This window comes from Corapipo altera, unplaced genomic scaffold (assembly GCF_003945725.1).
Source record: "Corapipo altera isolate COAL_440 unplaced genomic scaffold, ASM394572v1 48b, whole genome shotgun sequence".
NCBI lineage: Eukaryota > Metazoa > Chordata > Aves > Passeriformes > Pipridae > Corapipo > Corapipo altera.
Window position 1 is genome coordinate 3,873,855 of NW_020884884.1, and position 27,223 is coordinate 3,901,077.

Genomic DNA, 27,223 nt, shown 5'->3' on the forward strand with positions numbered 1-27,223 from the left:
TATGGAAACAACAGCACCTGTAACTTACAGAAAACTTCTGTACAAAACTTCATTCCTCATCTACATGCCTTCTTTTTTCCACACAATAGCAGTCCAGGTGAGCTTTTCATGGTGATGTCCCCTTCTGCTGGATACTTATCTCAGATGACCAGAAACCTGAAATAGGTTCTTGAATATAAGTATCCCAGCCTCCTTACAGGCTGTATGAAGACAAGATTAATGGAGTGAAGCATAAAAATGATAAGAAATGTGCATTTTGCAAGATCAGTAACATATGGTTTCTTGTCTGCAAGGATTTTACTTCTTATCTACATGAAGGATAGGCTTTTGAGATGCAGTTTTTATACATATTGTGTATTTTTTTAAGAACACCAGAATTATACCATTGCTACCAATTCCTTGTTCATTAAATTATTCTTCTATTACTCTTGGTAAAAAGGCACAGGCTATAGATCAGCTTCTTTTGGATTTTTTAATATTAGGTTGTATTTGTATAGCAAGAAAACCAAGCAGCAGCTCTAGTAGCTAAATAAGAGATTCCCAGACCAATTGCAGTACAGGCAAATGGCAACACAGTTCATTTGCAGTGCCCAGGCAACAACAAAGATAAACTGTCTGATTAAATATCTACAGTGAAACACTGGTTTTGCTGAGTTTCAGTATTGATTTCAATTGAAGTTTGCATTTAACTTTACTTTTGTATCACACACTTTAGTTTAGCGTTTATTGCAGTGACTAAGAGCTGGCCATTTCTCAGTAACTCACAGAACCATTGTAAAGTCATAGCTGTCTGGTTAAGTAGCAATTGTCACAGTCTCAAAAACGACTCAACTCCAAGCAGTACATACAAAGAACAAGGGAAAAAATAGCACGCAGCATCTTCTGAATGTCTTGTCTTTCTGTTTGCCAACAGCCCTTAATCTGAAATACAGACTAAAATGGGGCTGAGCTACATCAGCAGAGCTCTTCAGCAAGGCCCTTCTCTGTCATTTTCTTGCAACAGTTCTGTTTATAGGAAATTACATTCCAGAGGTCATCAAACCCAAGCAACAATGACTCATACATTAATAGGACTTTACTTTCACTCTCCTACAGTTTATTCTTTTCAAGGGTTTTCCAAATAAAAGCAAAAATATGATGATACCTATCATTTTTCATCATGTTATTGCTGTATATGCATCTTTCCATTTCAATCCCAGACCAGATTATTTACGCAACTGTGTTTTTTATACTCTTCTTGACCAATGGTCTTCAAAATTCCTTACAATATTTACAATAACATCTGAAAGTAGTCATTTAGTCATTGTCTTTTCTGAAGCACCACATCATCCTACAAAAGGTCTCAAGAAAAGTTTAGAAACCCTTTCCTAGATGAGTTAGGAGTAGATATCATTTAAGTATTTCATAGAATCATAGAATGGCCTGGGTTGGAAGGGATCTTAAAGATCCAGCTGTCCTGCCATGGACAGGGACACTTCCACTAGACCAGGCTGCTCAGAGCTCTATTCAGCCTGGCCTCAAACACTTCTAGGAATACGGCATCTACCAGTTCTCTGGGCAACCTGTTTCAGTGTCTCACCATCCTCACAGTAAAGAATTTCTTCCTAATATCTAATCTGAACCTGCTCTTTCAGTTTGAAGCCATTCCCCCTTGTCCTGTCACTACATGCCCTTGTAAAAAGCCTCTCTCCATCTTCCTTGTAGTTTCCCTTCAGGTACTGAAAGGCCACAATTAGGTGATTCCAAAACCTTCTCTTTTCCAGACTGAAAAATCTCGACTCTTTTAACCTTTCCTCATAGGAAAGGTGCTCCATCCCCCTAATCAACTTGGTGGCCTCCTCTGGACTCACTCCAATAGGTCAATGTCTTTCTTGTGTTGAGGGCCCCAGAGCTGGAAGGACTGGACTAGAGGGGTAGAATCACCTCCCTCAATTTGCAAATTTGACTTGGCTCAGCCAGCAACACGCACACTACAGATGGACTCTGCTGATCTTCTTGCCTTTCTACTGGACAGTTGGCCAGAAGCAGTTTGGGCAGCACTGGTATTGTAATAGCCAGATACAATCTCATTCAAATGTGTAATCATGTGTTCAAGGTTCTGTCTTGTCCAGGTGACAGGAACACTGGGGCTGAAGGCAGATCTCTTCCAGCTGCCATGGCCTCATTGACTTACACAATGAAAGCACTCCAAAAAGGGGGTGAAGATTCAACTTTCAGAGCTATTGAGGCTGCACAGCCTCAAGTCATGTGTTTATAGTTGGGGATATGATCTGAGCTCCCGTCTTCCGTGTGACAGAGATCTCAATTCTGTTACAGTCCCCGCGCCCCTCCTGCCACTTCCAGTCTGGTGGTAACATCTCTGAAGCTATCCTTGTCAACCAAGGCACGGGGGCAGAACAAGACTTTGAAAGGATCCTGCAGCAGACTCTAAAGAGTCCTTTTAGAGTTAAAGTTACAAGTCTGAGAAAACAGAGCATGGTGCCAGCACCTGCTTTACCATCTAAGCACTTTCCTGTACGTTAAGTGCTCACAATACACCAAGCTGTTTTGTGAGCAAACACAAAGCAAATGGTAGATGGGAAAATTGAAAGATCTATTTGGGGGATTATTAGCAAGATAAAATCAGTATGTAGGTGTGTCTCCCAGTGCGGAGTTTTTGTTTTGTACGTGTTTTTTTGTCAAGAGTGGGAAAAAGCGAAAGAGGTATTACATACAGCAGAGAAATCCCAAACAAATGCCCTTATCTCAACCAAACCCAGCACACATCTAAAGGCAAGTCAATGCAAATTTTGTCTTATTCATGACTGCTACAGTCCCAGGCAACCTTAATGACAACATTCTTTATTTTATAAATTACGCTACAACCCACACATTGTTTATCTCTGGTCACATAATGTGGTTTCTATGTAAATTTAAATTATGTGTTTCACCAGTTTGCAAGAGATTTGACCTTTCACCTGCCTTTCTCTATTACCTACCGACATATTTTTTAGACAGTGATACATTTCTGCTTTGGAACATGATGGAAATGAAAACAGAACAACAAAACAGTAAGAATTTCTCAGTGACAAAAAAGATAATAAAACTGGAGATTCTGTGATTACTGTGCAATTCAATGAGTTTTCAAATGAACAGTTCAGCAAGCAACACTCCATTACTCAAAAGACTGCTAAGAAACTTTTTTTTCTGGTATTAATAGACACTTATGATACAGCATATATTACTCCAAATCTGCAAGGGAGAGAATAAGCCAAAGTAATTTTTCTCTTAAATAATCTACGTATAATGTTTTTATTACAAATGTACGAAATGAAAATATTTTTTTCAGCTTTGGTGCAAAGCTTGCTCCATGTTAAATATAGAAATAAGCAACCTATTTTGGCTTCGAACATAGGATTGGCAGAGTATCTTCTATTTGTCAATCAATTCTGAACTATCTGCTATGTTGTTGTAGAATCCCACTGATTTTATATATGGAGACTTATACACTTCTCAGGTAACAGGAAAGAGTGAGATTTTGAGCTCCCTTATTTGCTTTCCATCTGATCTGTCTGTGTCTAATACATTGTTCCAGTACAACAACCACCAAAACTACTAATTCATCTTGCAGAAAAATGTCTGGGTTTCTTTTCTCACCATATATCATCATTAGAAACATCATATTATAATCTAAATTCTGATCCCATAGTAAATAAAATAGTTTCCTATTTTTGACATCAAGCTCTTAAATAATTGACTGTTTTAACTTGTGAAGAGTCCAAGACTAAGACAAAAACTTAATCAAGATGCAAAGAGATGTTAAAATTGTTTTTACATGCAGATTGAAAATTAAAAAGAAGTAGTGGGGGGTTTTGTTACATGGAACCAGCAACAGGCATTCTTCATCTAACAGAGGTCAGGTTAATGTTTAAACAAGTGATATGGGATCTACTGATCTCACAGAAAATCCCCTGAATAAGGACACTCCAGATGACACTAATAGCCTTTAATTTGACCCAAAAATCAAACCTGTAGTTTTTGATGACTACCATTTTACTAACATATATTTAATTCCCAGGGACGACAATTCTTTTGTCTATTGATTCAATGACAAATATCCTGTAGCAAGGAAAATAACCTTTGATTCTTCATGATACTCAATTTTTAACATAATTCCAAGAAGTTTTCTCATTCAGATGAAAAGTGATGTTTACGGATCTGTAAATGTATTAAATCATTTATTTGACATCAAAACAGTGTCTTTAAAATATTCTCATTTTTACCTAAAATAGGTAGAGCATATGAACCAGTTTTACAGGGGCGCATCCTTGCTGTTCATTCTTTCTGGCACTATAATGTCACCAGCCCTGTGACCTAACACTTGAACAAAACTCTACATAGAAAACGAGTTTCTAGAACGCAATTTCTTGCCTGCTGGAAGCAAACTTCAAGGTAGACTTTTGTTATTGTTACTTGTTTGCAAATCCATCTCATAAGCCAGAATCAAAGATGTGACTCCACACTTAAAACTAGAAAGCTGTCTAAAAGTGCTACTTTGCAGCCCCTGGCCACATGCCAAGTTGTCTGGTACAAAAGGACTATTCTTCCAGGAAAATAATGAAGCTCTGCAGTTTTAGCTTCAATTTAAGGAAAAAAGAGGCACTCCATTGAGCTTGGTATTTATTATGCATGCTAGATAGGGGTAAAAATGTCTTCCTTTTAACTTAGACATTAGGTAAAGCATTCTAGATGTTATGGAGCAAAGAAGTTACGTTCTTTTTCTTTTTAAAAACATACTGACTCTTTTTCAATTTATTTTTGTTTTAACTAGAAGTGTGCAAAATTTGATGCTTCAAGCTCATTAGTTGGTTATTTAATGTTTTTGCTGTTTCATGTAGGTTCATGCATCCTGAGTCTTGTTTATAATTTTTCATTTTTTCTGAAGTAAATATAGTCAATAAAATGGATTTCTGATTAAAACATTATGGACTGGCAAAGGAATTTTGCTTTTATGCCTAAGAACAGCCTGTCCTTATAGTTCTGAGAGTTCAGATTCTGGCAGAATATGTGTTAAAGAATACTTTAGACAGCAATTATTAAAACCTTTTCACTGTTTCATAACACAGAACATGAGTCTTTTTTAAAAAATAAAATAAAAAACATTAGATTGCAGTGTCCCTGCAATACAATTGATTTATTTGATTTCACTAAAGTTTAATAAAGGAAAAAAACCCTCCTGTTAATTTTGCTCTGTAAATTATTGGCATTTCAGCAAAAAAGGATTAAAGTAAAAACCCAGAGCTCATTCTGCCACAATTTTCTTTTATTTTGCTGAGGTGGGATTGCTTTACTCCAAGCACAGAAAGTACTTTAATTCTTTGAAAGTATACAGGGATGGAAAGCTACAGAGTTGTACAGAGGTCAGTTTGGTGTAGTTTGATAGAGACAAGAGCTAAAAAGCTCTCTGCAGAAAGCTCTATCACCAGGCACCCTCTTTCTGACAACATGGATTAGTTTGCCTGCATTAATACTCAGTTATTCTCTCTTCTTCCCCAGACCATACATACTGAGTACTGTCACAGCCTTGTCACTGCTGGCTCTTGGCCACTCACCTTGTGCAAAGAACCAGAAATAAGCACGTTTTGGCTCAAACATTCTGACTGTTACGACAGGAAAAGTGTGATCAGAGGAGATGGTCCCTCAGAGGTGGTGCAGCACTGTTTGAGTCTGTTTATCAGTCTCATGCTCAGTCTCCCTTCCTTTGACTCACTACCTGGAGGAGGGCTCAAAGGGCTGGTTGTGCGTACATGAAAAAAAATGTGAAAAATCTGCTTTACACAAGAGGGGTGCACCAGGTTAACTCTAAAAGGAAGTGGATTGGGCCCCCTTGCTCTCTTTTTCCTCTCTTTCACTTTCGCTTTCTCTGTCTTGCAACCCCAGCTCTGGACCATCCATGCGCCAGGACCAACACAGGATCTAAGGACTGGTGATACTCTTTGTTCTCTCTCTCCCTTTTCTGTCTTTATTTCTCTCCTCCCTGTATTCCCAGGGTAGAATATAGCTATTGTATTCTACCCTGTACTCTGTACTGAAGTTTGATGTGGAAGTGGGGAGCTTGTGGAATTGTGTTGTGCCTTGTGAGCCAGAATCCTTGAGAAGTTTGCTGTGGGACTTGAGGACTTATTGAAGTGTACTGTACAAAATCTAAGGACTTGTTAGCCACCTCTGCTTGTCAAAGTCTATTGCAGAATTTAAGGTCCTGTCAGCCAACACATTTTTAATCTAAACAGTGGGTTTAGATTCAACTGGTTGCTGGAGTTGTGGTGACTGTACAATAAAGCACAAGAGTTCCCTGACATGTGGTCCAGTGTCTTTGTTCAGCCTGATGAGAATTTACGATGAACATCACTCCCCTACCGATGGGTTGTAACACCTTGGTCCCACCACTAGAACCCTTACTTTGACACTCTATCCTTATACATCTGCAGGCTAGCATTTCATCTATCACAATTACAGTCATTTAGAGACAAAAGAGCATCTACTTCCTCCACTAAGTGCTAGTAAAGAATAAATGGTGACCAAAAGAGCTGAACTCCATCCCCTTCCAAAGCACTAGACCTGAAGCTGAACACTGAAGGTAAGCAGATGTTCTGCATCTGTTACTAGTGATTTTGATTTAGGAGAGTGTTATTGCAACAATGCTTCAGGAGACCAAAACTCAAAAGTCATGTGCAATTTTTACTCAGTGCTTATTCCGAAAAACCACACTGGACAATTTTGCTCAAATGTTTTGGATTGTTTCCATTGACAGGAACCAGATTCTGCCCAAACTTTGTGGGTTGTATTAGTCAAAGTGTGCAGGCAGAACAGTTAGGAAAGGAAAGGAATTCTTAAATCCTGGCCTATACTCCTGGGGATGTGAAAGAGGAGGTAGAAAAAAAACCTAGCAAAGTTATGCTGTGGAATCCTGGACTATGGTATATTGCATCTCATTGTGAACCTGTATTTTATCTTTACAGGAAACACTGCATGAATAAAAATATCTTTCTCCCAGCCCACTCTCACCTCCCTTTAGAAAGATGAGCTCTCTTTGAGTAAATCAAAAATCATAGATGGACAAAGTTATACATTTACCATAATGTTTCGGGTAGCAAGTATTGTCTCAAAACATGAAACTGCTACGAAGTGGTCATGACTACTTTAAATCATGTATTTTTTTCCTCTCCAACAGTCAAAAATAAAGAAGGGTGTAATAAATAAAACAGTGGAAGGAAGCCGAAAAGGTATCTATCTGCATGTTATTTTGTGGCTTACCACATCATACTGAAGATTTCAGCATTATACCATGATGAATGTTATATGAATTTGCCTGCCAGCATAGAGTGGTTCCCTTCTCTTCCAAAAGTTGCTGTAGGAACTAAATCCTCTCTTTTAATTATAGATTAATTTAGATGGGAAGTGTTTATACATACAAGAAAATTAAGCCACCATCTATTTTATCTATGTCAATCACATTAAAACAGAAGTATGAAAAGTCTATATAATCTCATCATGATGCCTCTCAAGTTCTCAAATGCTTTGTCAGTATTTTTTACTTCATACTTGACATGGATTCAGAATTAATTTCTATCTGTTTTTTTGCTCTATCATTTTCAAACCTTGATGCATTATTTTTTCCCAGCCAGTTTTCATCTTTCCCTTTTTCCTGCACTTGGTATATGCTCAAATTCAAGACCTTGAACACAGTAGAATTCTCACCAAGGATGTTCCAAAAATATTTGGAAGGTGAACAGTTAGTCAAACAATGACTCCAGGTTCTGGGACAATCATCTGCTCTTTCTTCTCCACTTTCAAACATCATACCTATTTCTAAGACATTCAGAAATACTAGAAATATTTTCTCTTTCCATTCTCTTAAAAGACTTTCACCTCAGCTTCTCCAGCATCCTTGGAGAAAGCGGATTTGTACTATTGTTTGTGCTATTAGGCTGTTTACGATTATTCTTTATTTCTATTCTTAGTTCATCTTTCTCATTATAGATTTTGGCTTTTCTGGCAACACCTGTCATGCAAATACTGAAATAGCATCAATAACCCTGAAGATGTACATATTAAATGTTCATTACACACACTCTTCAAAGCAGATCCCATTATATCTTGTTGGATTGCTAGCATTATGTTTTGGTTTTCATATGAGAAGGGTTTTGTGGCAATTAAATATTAGCTTGTGGCTAATATTTACCCCCACATTCCTCCAATATATGGTGCAGAAACTCTATTTTGAGATGTACCCTAATTTAGCCTTCAGATTTAGTGCCACAGGTAGGCTTATGTTCTACTAATCCAAGGTCCTATATGACGATTCCATTTCATGGAGTAGTAGAGTTACTACTTCCTTCCTTTTACTTTCAAAAAATACTGCTCATTTTTAAATGTTAGGTTGGTGCAATTTCCCCTGATAGACACCAAATAACTGAATTTATATTCACACATTTTATAAAATGCAGGTTGCATAATATAGCATGATGGCTATATTCCATTACGCTTCATTACTAGGTTGAAAATTACTGACACAGGTGGAGTTTTCCTCTTTAGTATTCTGTCATTCTAAATTATGATTGCACTGTAGGTTACTCGATGTAGTAAATAAACTAAATACAATTCCTGCCTGCACCCTACTAAAAGTGAGCAACACCTTCCTTCCCAGGTGGCCCTGGGGCGTTACTTAAATTCTAACTAGGTAATTACATGCTACCTGCCTGAGGTCTCCTTCAAACTTTGCAAATGTATTCTCCATTTGTCGTGATTTTGTAGTGGTGCCGCAGGCTATGGAACAGCTGCAGTTGAGTACTACAGCAATCTTGGTACCTCAGTATAACTTACCTCAGTTGTTTTCCATACTCTTTAGAATCATGGGATTAAAACTGATAGAAAGTAACTTGGTGGTAGTGATGGTGGTATTTGTTTTTAGTATTTAAAAATAGATAATTGAGTCTATCAGCTTCCTCAAGATAGAAAACTACTCATTCTTCAGCTGTAATGCTAATGGTTGGCAAGTTATCTAAAGTGTCCAACATTGCTCCAGAAAGCAATGTTAAATTAATTCTAGAGAAAAGCATGCAATCACTGATAAGTCTTAGGGAGCAGAGCAGGAATGAAAGTAAAACAAGGAGAAATCACCAGTAGGCTGAGGCTTTCTAATCAGTAATTCCAGACTGAACATCCACATTCATGGTACACACCTTAAAGCAGTAAAAATAGTATAAGGCAAAGGATTCAATTAATTCAAGGAAAAGTGATCCTTCAATAAACAGCATATTTTGGAATATTTTCATCATGATAAAGTACCTAACACAAAGACAAATTATAGTTCACTTTCAGAAATGTTGAACAGTAGACAGTGATTCAAAGGAGAAACAAAACTCTGCAAACAACAGAACTGCATCAGAGAATAAAGTTCTGTTGCATGGTACTAAAGGTTCCATTATGAAGGTAGTAAATTGTTTATGGTCAATTCAACACTATTACTCATGATTATGTTTACCCTTATGGTCTGTGAGGACTACAGACAGCCAAGCAGGAGGAGAAAATTCCTCCTTACAAACAAAAAGCTCATCACATTGGAACGAAGCAGATATTTTCCAAATTATTTCTGGGTGGAAAAAAAAAATGAAAAAAAAAATACCAACACAAAAGTGAGGGAAATATTCTGAACCCAGCTCCTTTTCCTAGCAGCTTAAAAGACTCATCTCTAATTCAGAAACCTACAGGGCAAATCCTGCCCCTTGTCTGATAGCGTTCTGCAAAGAGATTTTCCTCTTTAATGTGAGCTAAGCACTGAAGCATCAATTTTTTCTTTCTAAGATTTTGACTGAGATTTCATCAGGGCCTGAGAGAACTTTCCGGTCAAAACTTACATGCCTGCTGATAATTTCCAAATAAAAGCACAAAGACTTCCAATATCTGACTGCAGTAGGGACTATTTACACTAATGTGTTTAAGCAAAAGCATTGTTTTAGGTGGCAGCTTTTGGAAAAAATCATTCTGTTTAATAGTTTCTTAATTTCCGAGCTCCAAATGAATCATCACATTGTTACATGTAAATAAATATTCACAGTATAGAAGTGATATTTGTGCTTGGAGAAAAGTTAAGGATATCTCTGGCTTTCCAAATAAGCATTCTCAGTAATAACATATTGGATAACTGACCTAATTTTTGTAAATTATATCATTTAGATATTGCAAATCTTCAATAAATACGCAAGTGTTGTGTCTAAAAAGACCTTACTACAAAACAAATATTTCAAAAAAAGGCCATTAACTAAAATAAGACACCCTTATTTAGAAGGGATATGTATGTCATTGAGGCATTTTCTCTAATTTAATTCTTCATCAATTAATTCTCCATTCTAGTCCACCATTGCAAGTAATGGAAACTGATTAAAACCTGTAAAGCTTAACTAAATAAAATAATTGTCTTTAGTAGTGGTACTTACAGTAAAAATTATGTCTTGCTTGTGGGTTCCTCATTTGGTGATGTAATATTCAGAAGTCACCATGCTTTTGTCTAAGATAAAGCATTTCCTTTATTGTTGTCTTTACGGAGTCTTCTGAACAAGTCATTTCGTCATAACATATTCTCTTCTGAAGTACACATATGTTCTGTCTCCGTATTTCCTGTCCAAAATACTAAATGCACAAATAAAAGTAAACTAGTAAGATGCTAATTATGATACACGGTATTTTTATCATGTTGTAAATTTTCATATTACTTTACAAAGGGCAGGTGATTGAATGCGTAAGGAGGTGCTTAGAAACCTGAACCAAAATTACCTGATTCTCTTAAAAGATTGAATAATTGTATCTGAAATGTTCCAGAAGGTTTAAAGAGAACATAGCTTCTTTACTCTGAATTAATACATGAAAATTAGTGTTACCATTAATCCTTCCTTTCTTAAGCATCATTCCCATGAAACATGCATATGCAGCGCGGAGTCTAATTGACACTGAAAGACCCCCCACGATGTTTTAGGGTCAGGTGTGCCTCAAAGTATAAAATTTGTTCCATTGTTTAAAGAAGGAAGATTTACATTGTTCAAATTTCTTTTCTTATTTGTGAGTTTCCTAAGGAGCAGTCACAAAAGAGGCTATTAAGCATCTTTTCTTAACTGTATCAATAGTTATTGATTAGGAAATTGGTGAGGGGTTATTGATCTTAAGAAGGGAATAAAATAATCTTTAGAGTTTGATTTTATTTTCTGTAACATTTTTTAGAAATTTTTCTTCCCCATCCCTCCTTCTTCCCCATGGGCTGCAGGATTATGAATATGTCAGATACACATTTTGAAAAAGGATCCTAATTTATTTAGTTCCCCACCTTCAGCTGCACACAGATTTGCTAAGTTCAGATGTCATTATTTTGAAGCATGCTGTTTATATTTTCATTGAATTCCTTAAAAGAAAATCATATGTTGTAGTTATTCCATATTCTAGAAAATTATATCACATAGGAATCTTACAAAGAAAATCTGGTCTGTTAGTCATAATATTTGTAAAACACAATTGTCACAGCAGTCACCTAACCAAGTAGACAAAGAATACTATTTTAAGTAATGTGGTGATATGGCAGTCATATAACCTTATACTTAAATTTCTGACATATCATTATAAATATTTGAAGATATAGTGAGGGATTAAGAGAATGAATGCAACCGTCTCTCTCTTAAATTCTATGATCCATTTTTAAATATATGCATCCACAAACAAAGGAATATCTTCATCAGCAAAAGAAAGTCTAGCTTGACCTCTGGGACTTAAATTTGTAGCCAAACAATTGTGCATGCTTCATTTCCAATACACTATTTATTCTCTGAATTCTTTTATGGCCAACAGATGAACTCCTCTAGCCAACAAAACAAAACAAAACAAAACAAAACCCAAACAAAAACAACAAAAAACCCCCACAAAAACAAAAACAACAAAACAAAACAAAAAATCTGAAAACCTCCCTGTTTCTGAAGGCTGTGTTACATAGAACTCATTCCCACTCTTATTCAATCAAAAAGGAAGTTTCCTCATGAATTTCATAGGTTGATAATCCAGGCTCAGACTCTGGAAACAGAAGCACATGCAATAGCACTAAACCATAGTGCTCATGGCCAGTCATATGACATCATTTCTTAAGATTTTCACAGAACCTCTTAATAGAGAGGAGTGCCATATGTGAGTCCCTGTGATAACACTTCAATAGTTTCACATATCTAACTCTCACAACTTTTCACCAGAAGCTCTAAAAATATTTAATATTTTCCTTAAAGCCCTAAAGTCAGGCAAATATTTTAGAACACCAGGAGGGGGTTTCTTTGATTGTTAGTCTCTTTCTTGTAGTTAAAATTTGGAAATATGAATTGCAGTTGACAAAGACCAAACAAAATAAGAACACGTAGTATTTTTTGTTAACTTTAAAACTTACCAAGAGCCTGACAGCTATGATGGAGATGCACATGCAAATTAAAGGAAAATCTGCTTAGCAGATTTTTAGCTATGTATAATTTGTTACTAATCACTAGTGCAAGGAGTTTTTTAAATCAGAGAATTTTTCTGGTTTTGTGCATTTTAGGCACAGGATCCCAGCTACTCTGTAAGCAACTGCTTGCAGTTCTGATAGGCAACGCTCTTCTGCTCCAAGTGATACAGAATCTTGTTCCAGCCTTCTATCTCTCTGAGAAAACAACCATGTACATTCTACCACCTAAAAACCAAACAAATTAACCCCACAGAAAACCAAGATGCAGGAATTTTAGGTAAAAAATAAGTAAGAAGTTCTTGCAACTAAAAGTCATCAAAGATGGTCAAAGCAAGCCTGGCACTGTGAGCTGAAAGCCTAAATTATCATGAGAGATTTTCCACATAGCATGTGTTTCTGCTCTAATTCTGTTTTGATTGGTTGGCTTTTTTTTCTACAGGCAAAACTATTTGTCTGGTGCATATGTTTATGAAAATGTTTTCAAATTATCAATTCTCTTTACTTAAGCCATTTTTGATCATTTGGTTATTACACAAGCACACTAATTGCCTGTTCTCATTTCTCATTTCTATTAAGTTGTGCAACTCGTTTTCCACGAGCAACTGCCACAAATCCCTGTAAATCTAGTGTGCCTGCACTTGGGTACCGACAATAATTAGGAATGTATGAAATCAGTTCACTTAATATGAGTCATTTAATGAAAATCTTTGAGTGTAAATCCAGAGTACAAGAAGAGTTTGACTCTATGCACCAGAAATTAATTGACAGGTTTTCTTGGAATTCCTAAGGAATCTCTACTGGGTTGTCCACTGAGAATTAGGGCACATCAAATTATCTTTTCTTTGATAAAATAATGCAAATCTCATTTGTAGTCTAAGATTATGCAGCCATAACTCTGATATCATCTCTTTACAATCTTCAATTGTAATAATTTGAATTTTCTAGAAACTTGAAAAACTATTACAGCTAGTAGATCTTATATTAGTTTCCATTTTGTACTTATTATTTCCTTCCTTTCTTTTTCCTACCCTTTTCTCTCCAACCTTGTCCCCAGAAATGTTTTTTTCAGGATCTCTTTATTCTCTGCTCTCTCTTCTACCATCTCTGGTGGCCCAGAAGATCTTGGAATCATAGAATCATAGAATCAGCTGGGTTGGAAGAGACCTCCAAGATCATCAAGTCCAACCCTTGATCCAACACTGCCGTGGTTACCAGACCATGGCACTAAGTGCCACATCCAGTCTCATCTTAAAAACCTCCAGGGACAGAGAATCCACCACTTCCCTGGGCAGCCCATTCCAATGCCTGATTACCCTCTCTGTAAAGAATTTCTTCCTAATATCCAACCTAAACCTCTCCTGGCACAGCTTAAGACCATGCCCTCTTGTCTTCTTGATAGCTGCCTGGGAGAAGAGACCAATCTCCACCTGGCTACAATTTCCTTTCAGGGAGTTGTAGAGAGTGATGAGGTCTCCCCTGAGCCTCCTCTTCTCCAGGCTGAACAACCCCAGCTCCCTCAACCTCTCCTCATAGGACCTGTGCTCCAGTCCCTTCACCAGCCTTGTTGCTCTTCTCTGGACCTGCTCCAGCACCTCAATATCCTTCCTGAACTGAGGGGCCCAGAACTGGACACAGTACTCCAGGTGTGGCCTCACCAGAGCTAAGTACAGAGGAAGAATCACTTCCCTGATCCTGTTGGCCACACTGTTCCTGATACAGGCCAGGATCCATTGGCCTTCTTGGCCACCTGGGTACACTGCTGGCTCATGTTCAGCTTCCTGTCAATCAGCACTCCCAGATCCCTTTCTGCCTGGCTGCTCTCCAGCCACTCTGTGCCCAGCCTGTAGCACTGCATGGGGTTGTTGTGGCCAAAGTGGAGGACCTGGCACTTGGCCTTGAACCTCATCCCATTGGAATCACCCCAACTCTCCAGCCTGTCCAGGTCCCTCTATAGAGCCCTCCTGCCTTCCAGGTGATCGACACTCCCCCCCAACTCAGTGTCATCTGCAAATTCGCTGATGGTGGACTCAATCCCCTCATCTAAATCATCAGTAAAGATATTAAACAGAACTGGGCCTAACACTGACCCCTGGGGGACACCACTAGTGACTGGCCACCAGCTGGATGCAGCACCATTCACTACCACTCTCCGGGCCCAGCCCTCCAGCCAGTTCCTAATCCAGCACAGAGTGCCCCTGTCCAAGCCATGAGCTGCCAGCTTTTTCAGGAGTTGTGCTGTGGGAGACAGTGTCAAAGGTTTTGCTGAAGTCCAGGTAGACACATCCACAGCCTTCCCCTCATCCACCAGGTGGGTCACCTGATCATAAAAGGAGATCAGGTTGGTCAGGTAGGACCTGCCCCTCCTAAACCCGTGCTAGCTGGGTCTGATCCCTTGTCCGTCCTGTAGGTGCTGTGTGATTGCACTTGGGATGATCTGCTCCATAACCTTGCCAGGCACTGAGGTCAGGCTGATGGGCCTGTAGTTTCTCAGGTCCTCCTTGCAGCCCTTTTTGTGGATTGCCATGACATTTGCCAACTTCCAATCATCTAGGACCTCCCCAGTGAGCCAGGACTGTTGGTAGATGATGGAGAGCGGCTTGGCGAGCTCTTCCTCCAGCTCCCTCATCACCCTTGGGTGGATCTCATCTGGTCCCATAGACCTGTGGGGATCCAAGTGGCTCAGCAGGTCACTAACTGTTTCCTCCTGGATTACAGGGGGGCTGTTCAGATTCTTATCTCTTTCTACAAGCTCCAGAAGCCAGCTGTCCTCAGGACAACCTGTCTTACTGTTGAAAACTGGGGTAAAGAAGATGTTAAATACCTCAACCTTTTCCTCATCTTTGATAACTATATTCTCACCCATGTCCAATAAAGAATGGAGGTTTTCCTTGCCCTTCCTTTTGCTATTGATGTATTTGTTGATGTGTTTGTAGAAGGACTTTTTGTTATCCTTCATGGAAGTGGTGAGATTTAGTTCAAGTTGTACCTTCCTCTCTCTAATTTTCTTTCTACATGACCTAACTATATTCCTAATGATACTCTTCCTGAGTAGCCAGCCCTTTTTTCCATAATTGGTAGACTCTCTTCTTTACCCTAATTTCCTTCAAAATCTCCCTGTTCAGTCAGACCGGTCGTCTTCTTCACTGGCTTGCCTTTCAGCACACTGGGACAGCCTGCTCCTGTGCATTCAAGACTTCCTTCTTGAAGAATGTCCATCCCTCCTGGACCCCTTTGTTTTCAAGGGTTGTTTCCCAGGGTACACTCTGAATTAGTCTTCTGAAGAGGCTGAAATCTGCCCTCTGGAAGTCCAGCATAGAGGTTTTATTGATGGCCCTCCTTGCATCCCTGAGTATTGAAAACTCTATTTCATGGTCACAGTGCCCCAGATGGCCTCCGACCACCACAGCTCCCACCAGCCCTCTCTGTGAACAGAAGGTCTAGCAGGGCCCCATCCCTGGTAGGCTCATTTACCAGCTGGAGCAGGAAATTATCCTCTATACTCTCTAGGAATCTCCTAGACTGCCTCTATATAGATGAATTTTAGGTTTAAAAAAAAAAAAAACAAAAACAAAAACAACAAACCCAATAATTAGTTCCATAAGTTTATCTGTTTTATGAAATGGTTTGGGCATATTTTTTTGCTTTATTCTGTATTTTTGTCCATTTATCTGTAGTTTTTTTCCTGTGCTGATTGCAATTTGCAGTTGTGAATATACTGCATCAAAAGTCCAAATTTTTAGTTTCAGTAGAGTTCAATAATACTCTTAACCCTTCAAAATTGCTTTACCTCTCTCTCACTTTTCATGAGAAACTCCATGAATTGATTCCAAGTTTGTCTTGATGAAATATCCTAATACGAAAATACAGCCAGTTTTGACTGGTGTCCCACAAACACTCAATGCATGTGCACAGCAATCTAGCTTTTGAGCAAAATACATCTACTGTTGGAAAAGACCCCAGAACCATTTTCTCTTATGTATCAGAGAAAATTTTACTGTGTCATACTGGCTGATACAAGACAGAAAACATTTGAAGTTTCAAATGCCTTTTTGGATTTCTACCATAAGACATAAACCTGTTGACGTACTGTAACAAATACAACAAATTACTCAAATTGCCCTTCTCTGAAGAAGGTAATAAAAGCTCTTCCTGCTGACAAAGTTCAACAAAGTTCAGATGCTTGCCTCACACCTAAGGCATGGAAAGTTACCAAAAAAGGTTGAAGGGGAAATACTTGCTGGTCCCTTCTCACATTACAAGACAATTAACACCAGCTAGTTACTAAAAATACTAAGCTAAAGACATCCAGTTACTTCCTCAGCTAGAGTAACTGGCCTCAATTCCCAGTATCTGAGAAAATGGGCCAGCTCCAAACATAGTCCAGGTTCAAAGCCAGTGCACAGAGACACCCAAGCACACAGCAAAGTTGCTCGCTTGGTTTCATCCCATGAGCGCTCTCAGTCTGTTTCAGAGGAGATAAAAAAACAGTCAGTCCTCCACATCTTCCTAAAGCCTCTCTCTCTTGTACCTGAAGGTATTTATGTCCTTTTCCTGCTTCAACACAAACAGATGAGTTTCAGGAATTGCTGGTGTTGATTTTAACCAAACTGTCTGACTTCGTGCTGAAATAAAGTGAAGACTGCTCATATACTGCCTTACGGTGAATCAGCTTTCAGTAAGTTGTCGTTTACCACCTCTTAGCTTCTAGCTATCAGTTCTCACGTCAGCCACAATGCCTGAAAATTGTCCAATAGTTATGCTGTAAACCTGCTAACCCTTGAAATGGGCAAGTTTAGCATTTCATAACGCAAGCTCTAAATGAGCTTGAGTAAATAAACCAATTTGACTGAATCTGTGACTGTCGTGGTTTAAATGTGGACTGTTTTCCTTATTTAAATAAAGACATCAACTATCTTGTCTTATAAAGATACAACTTTCCTAAAGGTGTAATTTTTATATATTTATACCAGATATACCATCTGTAGGGATAAAGTCCACAACTGAGTGATATCATTATGTTATCAATAAAATATTTAAAGTAAATATTTATCTTGTAAAATCTTATCAGATTAATTTAATTCCTTTTGAAATCAATGACAGAGCACAAATTCCCACATACAACTCTTAGGAGTTAGAAACATTAACTATTTTTCTAATTAAAAATTCACCTCCTTTCAAAGACATATGGACCCCGTCTAATCAATCCTCTGTATACAGGTTCCATAACGTTTCTCTATTCAATATCATATCATTTTATTGAGGCAATATTGACTCTATTCTATTGTACAGATACAAATACTTGGGCAAAATAAAGCATCTTAACTGTGCCTGAACTGGAAGTATTAGGGATAAAACTGCTCCTGCATTATACTTCAGCCCATGAATTACACATCAGTTACAGAAAAGTCATGCAATGCCTAAAAAATGGTGATCTAGGTAAAAGTGTGAACCCCTGTACCTTCAACAGCATCACGGGCAGAACTGTACTAGTGGCACCACTGATATCAGGTATAACTAAACTATTTGAAATGATGACTGTTTTCATCTAAGAAATGAGAAACAGACCCACAGGAACTGAATTGCAAATTTGAGATGTAAAATCATATTTTTAAAGATATATACATCTATGTACACGTGTTGGTACAAAAAGTATTATTACACAATAGGAATATCATACTACACTGACACACAACCACAGCTGTAGTGAAAGCAAAAGATGATGAACCCAAAACTGAAGAGAAAATTCTTTTCACTCAGTGTGACAAGAATTTAAAAGATCCAAACGAGTATAGGCATTTATGTGACTATTTTTATGTAGAAGGATATTCAGAACTATGTACTTGATATGAAAGTTGAGAAGAAGTTAATATTTTGTAGTAATTCTTAATAAAATTTCTCTTTACTAATATTTAAGATGAGAAATCATTTAAGAAGTGTGAAAAAGCCACAAGACTAAGGCTGATATGGAAAAATAGCACAAGAATAATTATGGAGAAACAGCACAAGAGTGAAATAACAGAATCAGAGGGACTAAGAAACAAAACGAGTTCTAAAAGCCATGATGGATTAAAAAAAAAAAGCAACCAAAAAGAGAGTTTTATTAATACTTCAAAATTTAGTGAAAACCAAAGGAAAGTACAGATTCATTACTTCACAAGGCAAAAAGCAAACAACAGATGAGTCAGAGAAGGTTGAAGCCTAATGAAACAAGGAAGACTATGCAATTAATGTTGTCTTACCTTCCTAAGCTGGAGTTCCCCTCAAGAATAAGATGCCCCATATCTCCACGGAAAATCTGTGTAACAGTGAGGTAAGTATATGGCAGTCACCAGGTTGCTGTTAAAATAACATCTATGCTGTAGTCATAAAAGGATCTGGGAAGGAAAAATGAACCATTGTGGCCATTTTACAGGGAACAGTGTGGCATAAGAATGTATTTGGCTTTTAGGGGAAAGGATAGGATTATGACAACTTGTGTTTCTAAGAAAAGCGCTCTCATCTTGAATGATACTGCATCAGCCTCAGAAATGGCCTCCTAGCCAACAGTTGGGGGAAGGAATGAGTGTTCATGAAAATGCTGCCAATTTGGAGGAGAATGGAGTATGAAAAGGGAGAAATTTGGGAAACCAACAATCCCATTCTGTCCTGTTTTAATCTGGCACAGCAGCTTTCAGCTATGTACTGCATTCATTTTTTCTTATAAGATCATCCTCCTCCAAAGAAGAGAGAAACAGCCTTTCCTTAAGCAGATGATCTCTTCATACATGCACACAGACTGCCAATTTCAGCCTCACCAAGGGCGGATTTTAAGAGCTGGATTCTGCTTCTCCTGGATGAACAGAGTCAGATGGATGCTGTCTGCAGTTAGATCTGCAGTAACTTGCTATGCCCAACAGGTCTGTAGAGACAGGATTTGAAGACTGAGAGACTGTATCACTGGGAAGAGACAGCATAACTCAATATCCCTAGCATGAAAATGGAGTTATTTACTGTCACTTTTCAGAAACTGACTAGAATTTGTTTCAATTATGCCAGACTACACTTCAGTTTCAGAAAATATGGGTGTTTTTGTATAGCTGAGGCAGATGGATGGCTGTTCTGTCTTAGAAAAACAGAAAAACAATACTACATAAAATAACATTTAAATATTTAGATGTAAAATAGGTGATACCAGACACTCAAACATCTTGCACATGTCATTTGCATTCAATTAAGCTGTTTTGTTTAATGATGGAAATGTGACATTAGGAAATTATAATGAGCCTTTCTGATGAGTCTGACTGCCATCTGAGTAGCATCTATGGAGCAAGACTGGCTTCATAACTTGCTTCATTCCCATCACCCACTCAGCACTTCTGCCATAAGTATCAATTCTACATTGCTACAGTAGAGAGGTGAAAAATCTTACCCAAGAAACATCAACACATAAATGGGTTGAGCCAAGAGGTAATCTGATAGCTACATTTCTCTTTCAGTGCTGCTGGGCAGTGTATTCCAGATGATGTGGGTGCTGTGAACACCTCCAATTGCCTTCATTTGAAGGAAGGCAAAAGTGCCACAGTCCTTTGAAAAGGTCAACACTAGCAGCTCTCTCAGTAATAGCATAAAGAAAATCCAAGATGTAAGTTGCCTATTGTTAAATACAATAATTATATTAATGGACAACCACTACAGATGTACCTCAGCCTTTCTAATGATTTCATAACCATGAGGAACAAAATGATTTCTACTTCCCATGGAGTACATATGTCAGATTTAACAGTTTGAAAGATAAATAAGAACTGAGCTGCTAAATCCTTACTAGCATTCAACATCCATGAAAATCAAAATGTTCTCCATTGCACTTAAACAGAGGGCATTAGATATTTTCAGGTCATGATCTGAAACATAATATAATCTTGGCCCAGAAGGCAAAAGGATTAAACAGAAATATTTCCAGTCATTTCTGTACAAAGTATAGAGAATCACTGCTAAAAAGTGAATGTGCTTAAATCTGTATTCAAAATACCCAAAAGGACAAGGTTCTTCAAAGTTGCTGTGAGTTGTATTGCTCTTCCATGGACTTATAGACAACTGGGCCTTATGGATATTTGAGTTCTATAAATAGGTTGTTGGAAGCGTGTGTTTCCTCCTACAACCATATAGCGAGATGGTGCTAACTGGTATACTTGAGGAAGCGAATTTATTCTTCACCAATTCACCAGGTGAGGGAAGAGTGGTGCTAAAAATGCATTCTGTTTCTGCTTCCTCCTGTCATGTTAGTTCCACAGTCAAGAAAAACTCTTATAAGGATACAGAAGTGTGTCCTACTCCTGCTCCTGTGACACATAAACTTACATTTCAAGGTCAGCAACAATCAGACTGGATGGGAAGAAAGAAATAGAGGCAAGGATGAATATAGGACTGGAATGCATATCTATTACATGGACTGCAGCAATTTGGAAAAGCAAGCTGAAGACAGGGACAGGAAAATCATAGAAACTTTCATGCTTTTTTCTGTCCCAAAGCCTTTGAAAGCTAAGATTGTTTCAATTGTCCCAGGGAAGGTTGAGGAATAAGCTGACAGGGCAAAGAAGGTAACCAAACTCAACTCAATTTTCTTGCCACCCCTTGTTATCAGGACAGGAGCAGCCTAAATCCAGCCTTAGCCCCAACCATTAACTTTTGCCACACAAATAAATGTTCCCACATTGATGGAAAGCTTTGCAGTAGCAAGAGAAAAACTTGTTTGCCGACTTTTTTTAGCCTATACCTTCCCCTTGAAATGGAAATTACATATCTCTGACCTTTCTTCTCACCAACCTGTCATTTTACATGTTGTTTCTGCATTTCTTACAAATTTTGCCATTTACCAGAAGAAAAAAACCCAAATCATCACACATATTCCTTAATCCACTTGAAGGCACTAAATGTAACAATATGATAAAATGGTACCAATTGCATTACATTAAAAATCCAAGCACCTAAAAGCATGAAAATGAATAATTAAGAACATCAACCTGCTGTCCATGATATCCCCACATTATGCCTATTTCAATATAATGCCATTTACTGTCACACCTTTATTGTTTTAAAATATATAATTTTGTTTTCTTGATGTCAGTAGCTAAATGTGTTCATTGAAAAGAGTGGGTTCTGGGAGAAAGGTACATAGAAACAGAAAACAAAAACAAAAACAAAAAACAAACATTACTTAGCTATTAGAAATCAGTTGTATTGAATACTGCACCTTGGCTTTTACGGGGAATGAAAGACATGAGGTACCGCAGCTTGAACCCATGATGCAATGGAGGTCTAGCAGAACAAGAAAAATAAGACCAAAATACAAAAACCATCAAATGCAGGATGATCATCTAGGCAAAGGATAGGACTGCTATAGAACAGCTTCTCCAGCAAAGACATTCTAAATTTGTGAATGACCATCCCCACCCCTAAATAACAGCATTTTCCACCAAATTTAAATTGCATCTAAGCAGGCCATGCTTTTAGAAGGGGGAATGAATCATCTGTTATTATTTTACACCAGGTCATTCAAAATAGAAAGCTTAATCTGACCTCTTTAAAGTAAGAATGTTATATTTTGATCAGGCCAACCTGAAGGTCTTGCATAAAACGGATATAAAAGAGTTGAATAAGCATTCTTACAAATATTTCCAATTTAACAATTTCAGTTATCCATGCATTCTTTTTCTTTAAACTGACAAGAGACATTTCATAGCACTGAACACAGAAAACACATTTCAAAACCCCATTCTCAGCTCTGAATTTCACATTCTCACATGTAGGAACTGGGACCTAATCTGAAACCACTCTCTTTTACAAGTCCATGGGAACTGTGCCATTCACTTCACCCTTGTTAGAATATCACCTATGTACCCATCTAACTTGGGGACTAAAACATCAGGGCTGATTTTGCAGGTTTGCCATTGCACAACATCTTTTATTTGTTGCTATTTAAGCAGAAGTCCTTGAAGAACCGAGAGATTGATCATGTTATTGGAGACATTATACTGAAAGGATACAAGAACAGCTTTGAAAGAATTCAGGTAGTATCTGGATAAACATATGAGGGAGATGAAACCTGAAGATGGATTTCACAAGCTCAAAAAGAACAGATCATACTGAATTATTCATCCAGCTCCAAACTTTGATTAAATCCATAGCTCGTGGCTGAGAGCTCAAGCCAACACAGATTTACAACTGAACAAAATTTAATACCAGAAACAGTTCCATCAGTAGTGTTGCAGAGCAAGCTACAGTTTCTCCTTCTCTCATTTTCAAGATACACTCAGTTAAGGTCTTATTGTCTTGCTTATGAAAGAAGGGGGGAGAAGAAGACTTACATATTTCTAACCTGCAGTTCAAAAAATATAGACGCCTTTTTACTTTATAAAAAGACACTTTTCTATAGTATTATATTTTTTAATAATAAAACTATGTAAAATCGGGTAGTACTTGAAGCCAGTTTTAAGACAATATTAACTAACAGTCAATTAATATGGATAGTTTGTTTAAATCCTTGAAGCTGCAACAGGAGCAGACAAAAGTTACTTTCTGTCTTTAAGTTGGCCACATCTGAGTAGTTGCTACTTGCAACTGTGAAGTATTAGAACATAGCCATTGTAGGAAGCAGGATATCTGACTTGATCAGTCAATAATCTAATGTGATTCAGAAAGTCCCTTGCCTCTGCTAAATCTCACAGAAATATAAATGTTACACAAGTAGGCTTGATAAAATCAGACTACTCTCATGGTCTCTTTCTAATGCACAAGGCAGACTACTACTGATGTACAAAGCACAAACTCAATCATGTCAAATGGTTCTTAAGAGATACAGCTTGTTATTTGTGTTCTGCCTATTCAGAGTTTTGTTCAGAGAAGCAATGTACTGATGAAATGTCATGGCTTTGCAGTCTCCCTTTTTCCTGATGACTATTCCATCTGAAGTTTAGTCTGTCAAACTGGAGGAGTAAGAGGCTGCAGAGTGTCCTACAAAGTGCCATGAATTCTGTACCAGCAGAATGTATACATATGTGTAATTTATACTGAAATGACATTTGTCATCCACATGCCTTCCTGTGTTGTTTGGGGCACAAAAATAAACAAACAGGAAGCATATTTGTTTTGCTTTTTTCAATGCAGAAATTAGAAAATGTCAGACTTGACTTGGGCATAATGCTTTCAAAGGATAAGATTCGCTAAGACAATTCTCCTCCTATTTCATTTGTTTTTCTACTGGTGGAACTATATTTGCTTGAATGGAATTGCTCTTGATCTACTCAAGTGTGAGAACAAAATAATCTAATTCCTTTGTCTTTTTCAAATCAACACTGTTGTGATACTCCCAATTCTTTCAACACTTCTATGATTTTCAGAAAATATCCTGGTACTACAGAAACTGATCTTCTTTAATCTGTTTTATCTTGGTCAAATTCCAAGCTTCATGTAATTTTTGCAGCTAATATTACCTCATTTCACAATAAGGCTTTGTACATTTTTTTCAGATCATAACCTTCCTTAATATAATTGCTATAATTGTACTTCAGCAAGAGCACTTGAATGGTTGAGAAAAATATCTTATTAAATCTATGATAAAGTAGGGGCTGAGCAATCATATGCTGGAAGGGGAAAAAATCACCAGCAACAGCACATTACAGAGGTTGCAAAGTGCCTTGATGATCTGACTGTGGCTCTCTGATTGATGAACAGCAATAGATATGCATAAAAGGGTGTGAGTGCCTCGAGAGTGCCTCTGCCTTCAGAGAAGTCAGAGAAAAGGAAAAACAAAATACTTTGCAGAAACCCACTCTCTTGCCTGGACTGACAAGCATGAAAAAAAAAAGCATATACATTAAACGTAAGTGTAATGAAGAAAGTATCTGTCCTCATATATGCTATGTTTCAGCATATTCATCCAAATTAACCTACTGTGCTGCTTGTATGTAGCCATTTAACATAGGACAAATTTGACTCACTATTGACTTCTATTCTAACATAAACCAAACCAACAACAATAACTCTGTGGAAAACTAGGACTGCGATCCAGTCCCTTAATCACTCGGGTAGAAGTGGCAGTTTCAGGTGAAAGGATATCCAGCTACCCTGCCAGAAGTGAGCATGGAGATTACTACAGGTAGCAAAAAACACGTACTGCCAATGGCAGAAGACACCAACAATGACATATCTACAACTCTAAGACCTTTGCAGAGGCAAGTACTCCACCTATTTCCTAGACTCCATGGGACAGACAGATATCAAGCTCACACAAATTCATCTGCCACCAATGTGGAAAAAACTTAATCATAAGAATTTAGCAGGAAATGAGTTCTTTGAGAGCCTTCAGAATGCAAGAATCACAGTAAAACACTTCTCTCTCTTTGTAATATCTCTCTACACCAGTGCCTATACCGGAAAACATTACCAAAGAGCAGTCTCTAGGAACAGTTTTAGTATCTGCAGTTTCTAGTAGAGGACCCCGGTCTTTGGAACTGCTAGGTTTTTTAAGGGTTACATGGCAAATATTAACAAAATTTTGCCCAGTATAAGTAGAAGATGGGGAAAACAACAGCATACAAATTTCTAAGGTTTAGGGAAATAAAATGTTATAGACTTTTGGAGCAGGGTGGGCTTTTGTTTATTTTTTTGTCTTGGGAATGAGTAAAATCAGATGATAATTGATACTTGATAATTGATATTTGAACACTTTTGTGTTAAACTTTTAAAGAGAGTACTCCCTAATTTCTAACCTACATTCTACTGTGTTTCATAGAAATCCCATGTCAGTGGGATTCATCTGTAGAGGGCTACATTTTGCCCACTGCTATAGCAATAAGTCTCCCAGTTTTTCCTACTCCAAAAATTACTAGAAAGAATCATAATCTTCAGCAACATATAGTTATTTTCTATAGTTACAACTATGAGTTATAGTAATTATGTGCTGCACTGATGGCAAAACTCCACTGACTGGAGAACAAGGTACCGATACTGAATTCACTGAACAAAAATTCACATTTGTGTTGGTAAAGCAATAAATATGTTCAGTGTCTGCTGCCAATTCAATACTGCTTCTTGCTATTATATCACACAGAAATCTCTACAAATAATTCCTGCATCTTTAAATGCAAAATTTATGGTGACTCAAGGAAATGGAGGATAAATTTTTACACCTGTTATATGTCAGCAATGGAAGACCTATTCCTGCCCCTTTTTTGATCAATATCTTTCCACTACTGTGTCCTTCTGAAATTATGAATAAATCCCTGTGAAATAAACCACATTGAACATTGGTTCTTTTAGATTTTCCTATCTGCAAAGCTGTTTAGCAGATTCATTTCTTTTTAGCCCAAGTTGTTACAGTGTTTAATTGTTATCTGACCCAAATATCCCAAAACCTAGAAGTAGCTGCTTTTATCAACACACGGTCATTAACAAGCTTCACACCAAAGTAAACATTTGGCATGCTTATAATTGCATCCTGCCTTAAAACTCGAGAGCCAAAGCCACCTGTTCTCTTGCATTCTCTACTCCTTGCTTCCTTCTCTATGACCTGGAAAATGTTCCCACAGGAAGTTATCCTAAAGCAAGTCAACTGTCATCTAGGACCTTATATCTGGAACACGGCCCTTCTGTGCATAGATACAGTTTAAGGAGAAGATCAGCACGCTGTAGTGTAGGCCTGTAATCCAAGAAGCTCCTTCATTTTCAATGACATCAAAGGTATCTTAACTTTGGCATTTAGAAATCTAGAGAATGATTAAAATTCTGGAATACTCTGACAACAGCTGCTTTAAGCAGAAGTTACCAGATGGTAATATTTGTGTGGGTACCATGTCATCTGGCAAGGAACAAGCTAATGATGCACAAAATGCTTTGATGCACAGCCTTCAAGCAGTAAACTTAAAGTGATATGAGGCCATACAAGGGCTCATCTACACTGCTCTGCAATTATGTTTGATACATATAATTTTTACCAATACAAGCATACAGGTAGAGGTGACACAAAGTTATTTGGCGCATAATGGTTGTTGGTATAAAGTAAGTGTCATTCCTCAAAATGACTAATATTTGTGAACTTCTGCATAAATTTTCTACAGATCATATTTTTTATATATTGCAGTTAGGATGGTGAATGTTTGGAATATAACAATCCTGCAGTCATATGGAGATTAGAACACAGGCCTCTTTCAGTCATATTTTGGAAATGGACCATGATGACAACCTAAAATCCCAAAACCAACCAAGCCTGTTGAGTTAAAGGAAAACCACTGGAAAATTCAGGAAATACTATTTATATGGGTATATCATCAACACAGACAAGATTAGAGTTGTTCCCTGCAAAGAACAACTTTGTATTTCAAGGCAGCTAGTTTCAGAGCTATCTGCTCTATGTATATGCATAAAAGGCTCTGATTCAACTCCTTTGATATGAGTATGACTGATAACAGAAAAATGACAGGAAGAGTAAGTGGATTTTTTGCACTGGTCTTGCAAGGATGTGTGAAGACTCTGAAGACTCAAAGCATCAATATCCTGCTCTTTTATTTACTGAAGAAATCCACAGAGCATTTTTCATGCAGAAGCAAAAGTATCTATGAAACCATGTGCTATTTCAAGAAATATATGGTTGTGGTCTGCATTTCAGTTCTTACTCCAGAGTTCACACACCCTATTGGTAATCAACCTGGCTATGCAAAATGCAAAACTAAAAATAGACCTTCA

The 27,223-nt window shown here is 37.7% G+C and overlaps 1 protein-coding gene across 1 annotated transcript in view; it reads right to left on the bottom strand.

Moving 5' to 3' along the window:
• Positions 1 to 13,627, bottom strand: part of KCNK2 (potassium two pore domain channel subfamily K member 2) — a 109,429-nt gene extending 95,802 nt beyond the window's left edge. The window contains exons 1-3 of the mRNA XM_027641672.1: positions 13,534 to 13,627; positions 11,357 to 11,431; positions 10,476 to 10,668 (exon numbers count right to left, since the gene is read on the bottom strand). Coding sequence (XP_027497473.1) covers positions 10,476 to 10,509 — 34 coding nt within the window. The 5' untranslated portion in view covers positions 10,510 to 10,668; positions 11,357 to 11,431; positions 13,534 to 13,627. The remainder of the gene's footprint in view (positions 1 to 10,475; positions 10,669 to 11,356; positions 11,432 to 13,533) is intronic.
• Between the last annotated feature and the right edge of the window lie 13,596 nt (positions 13,628 to 27,223).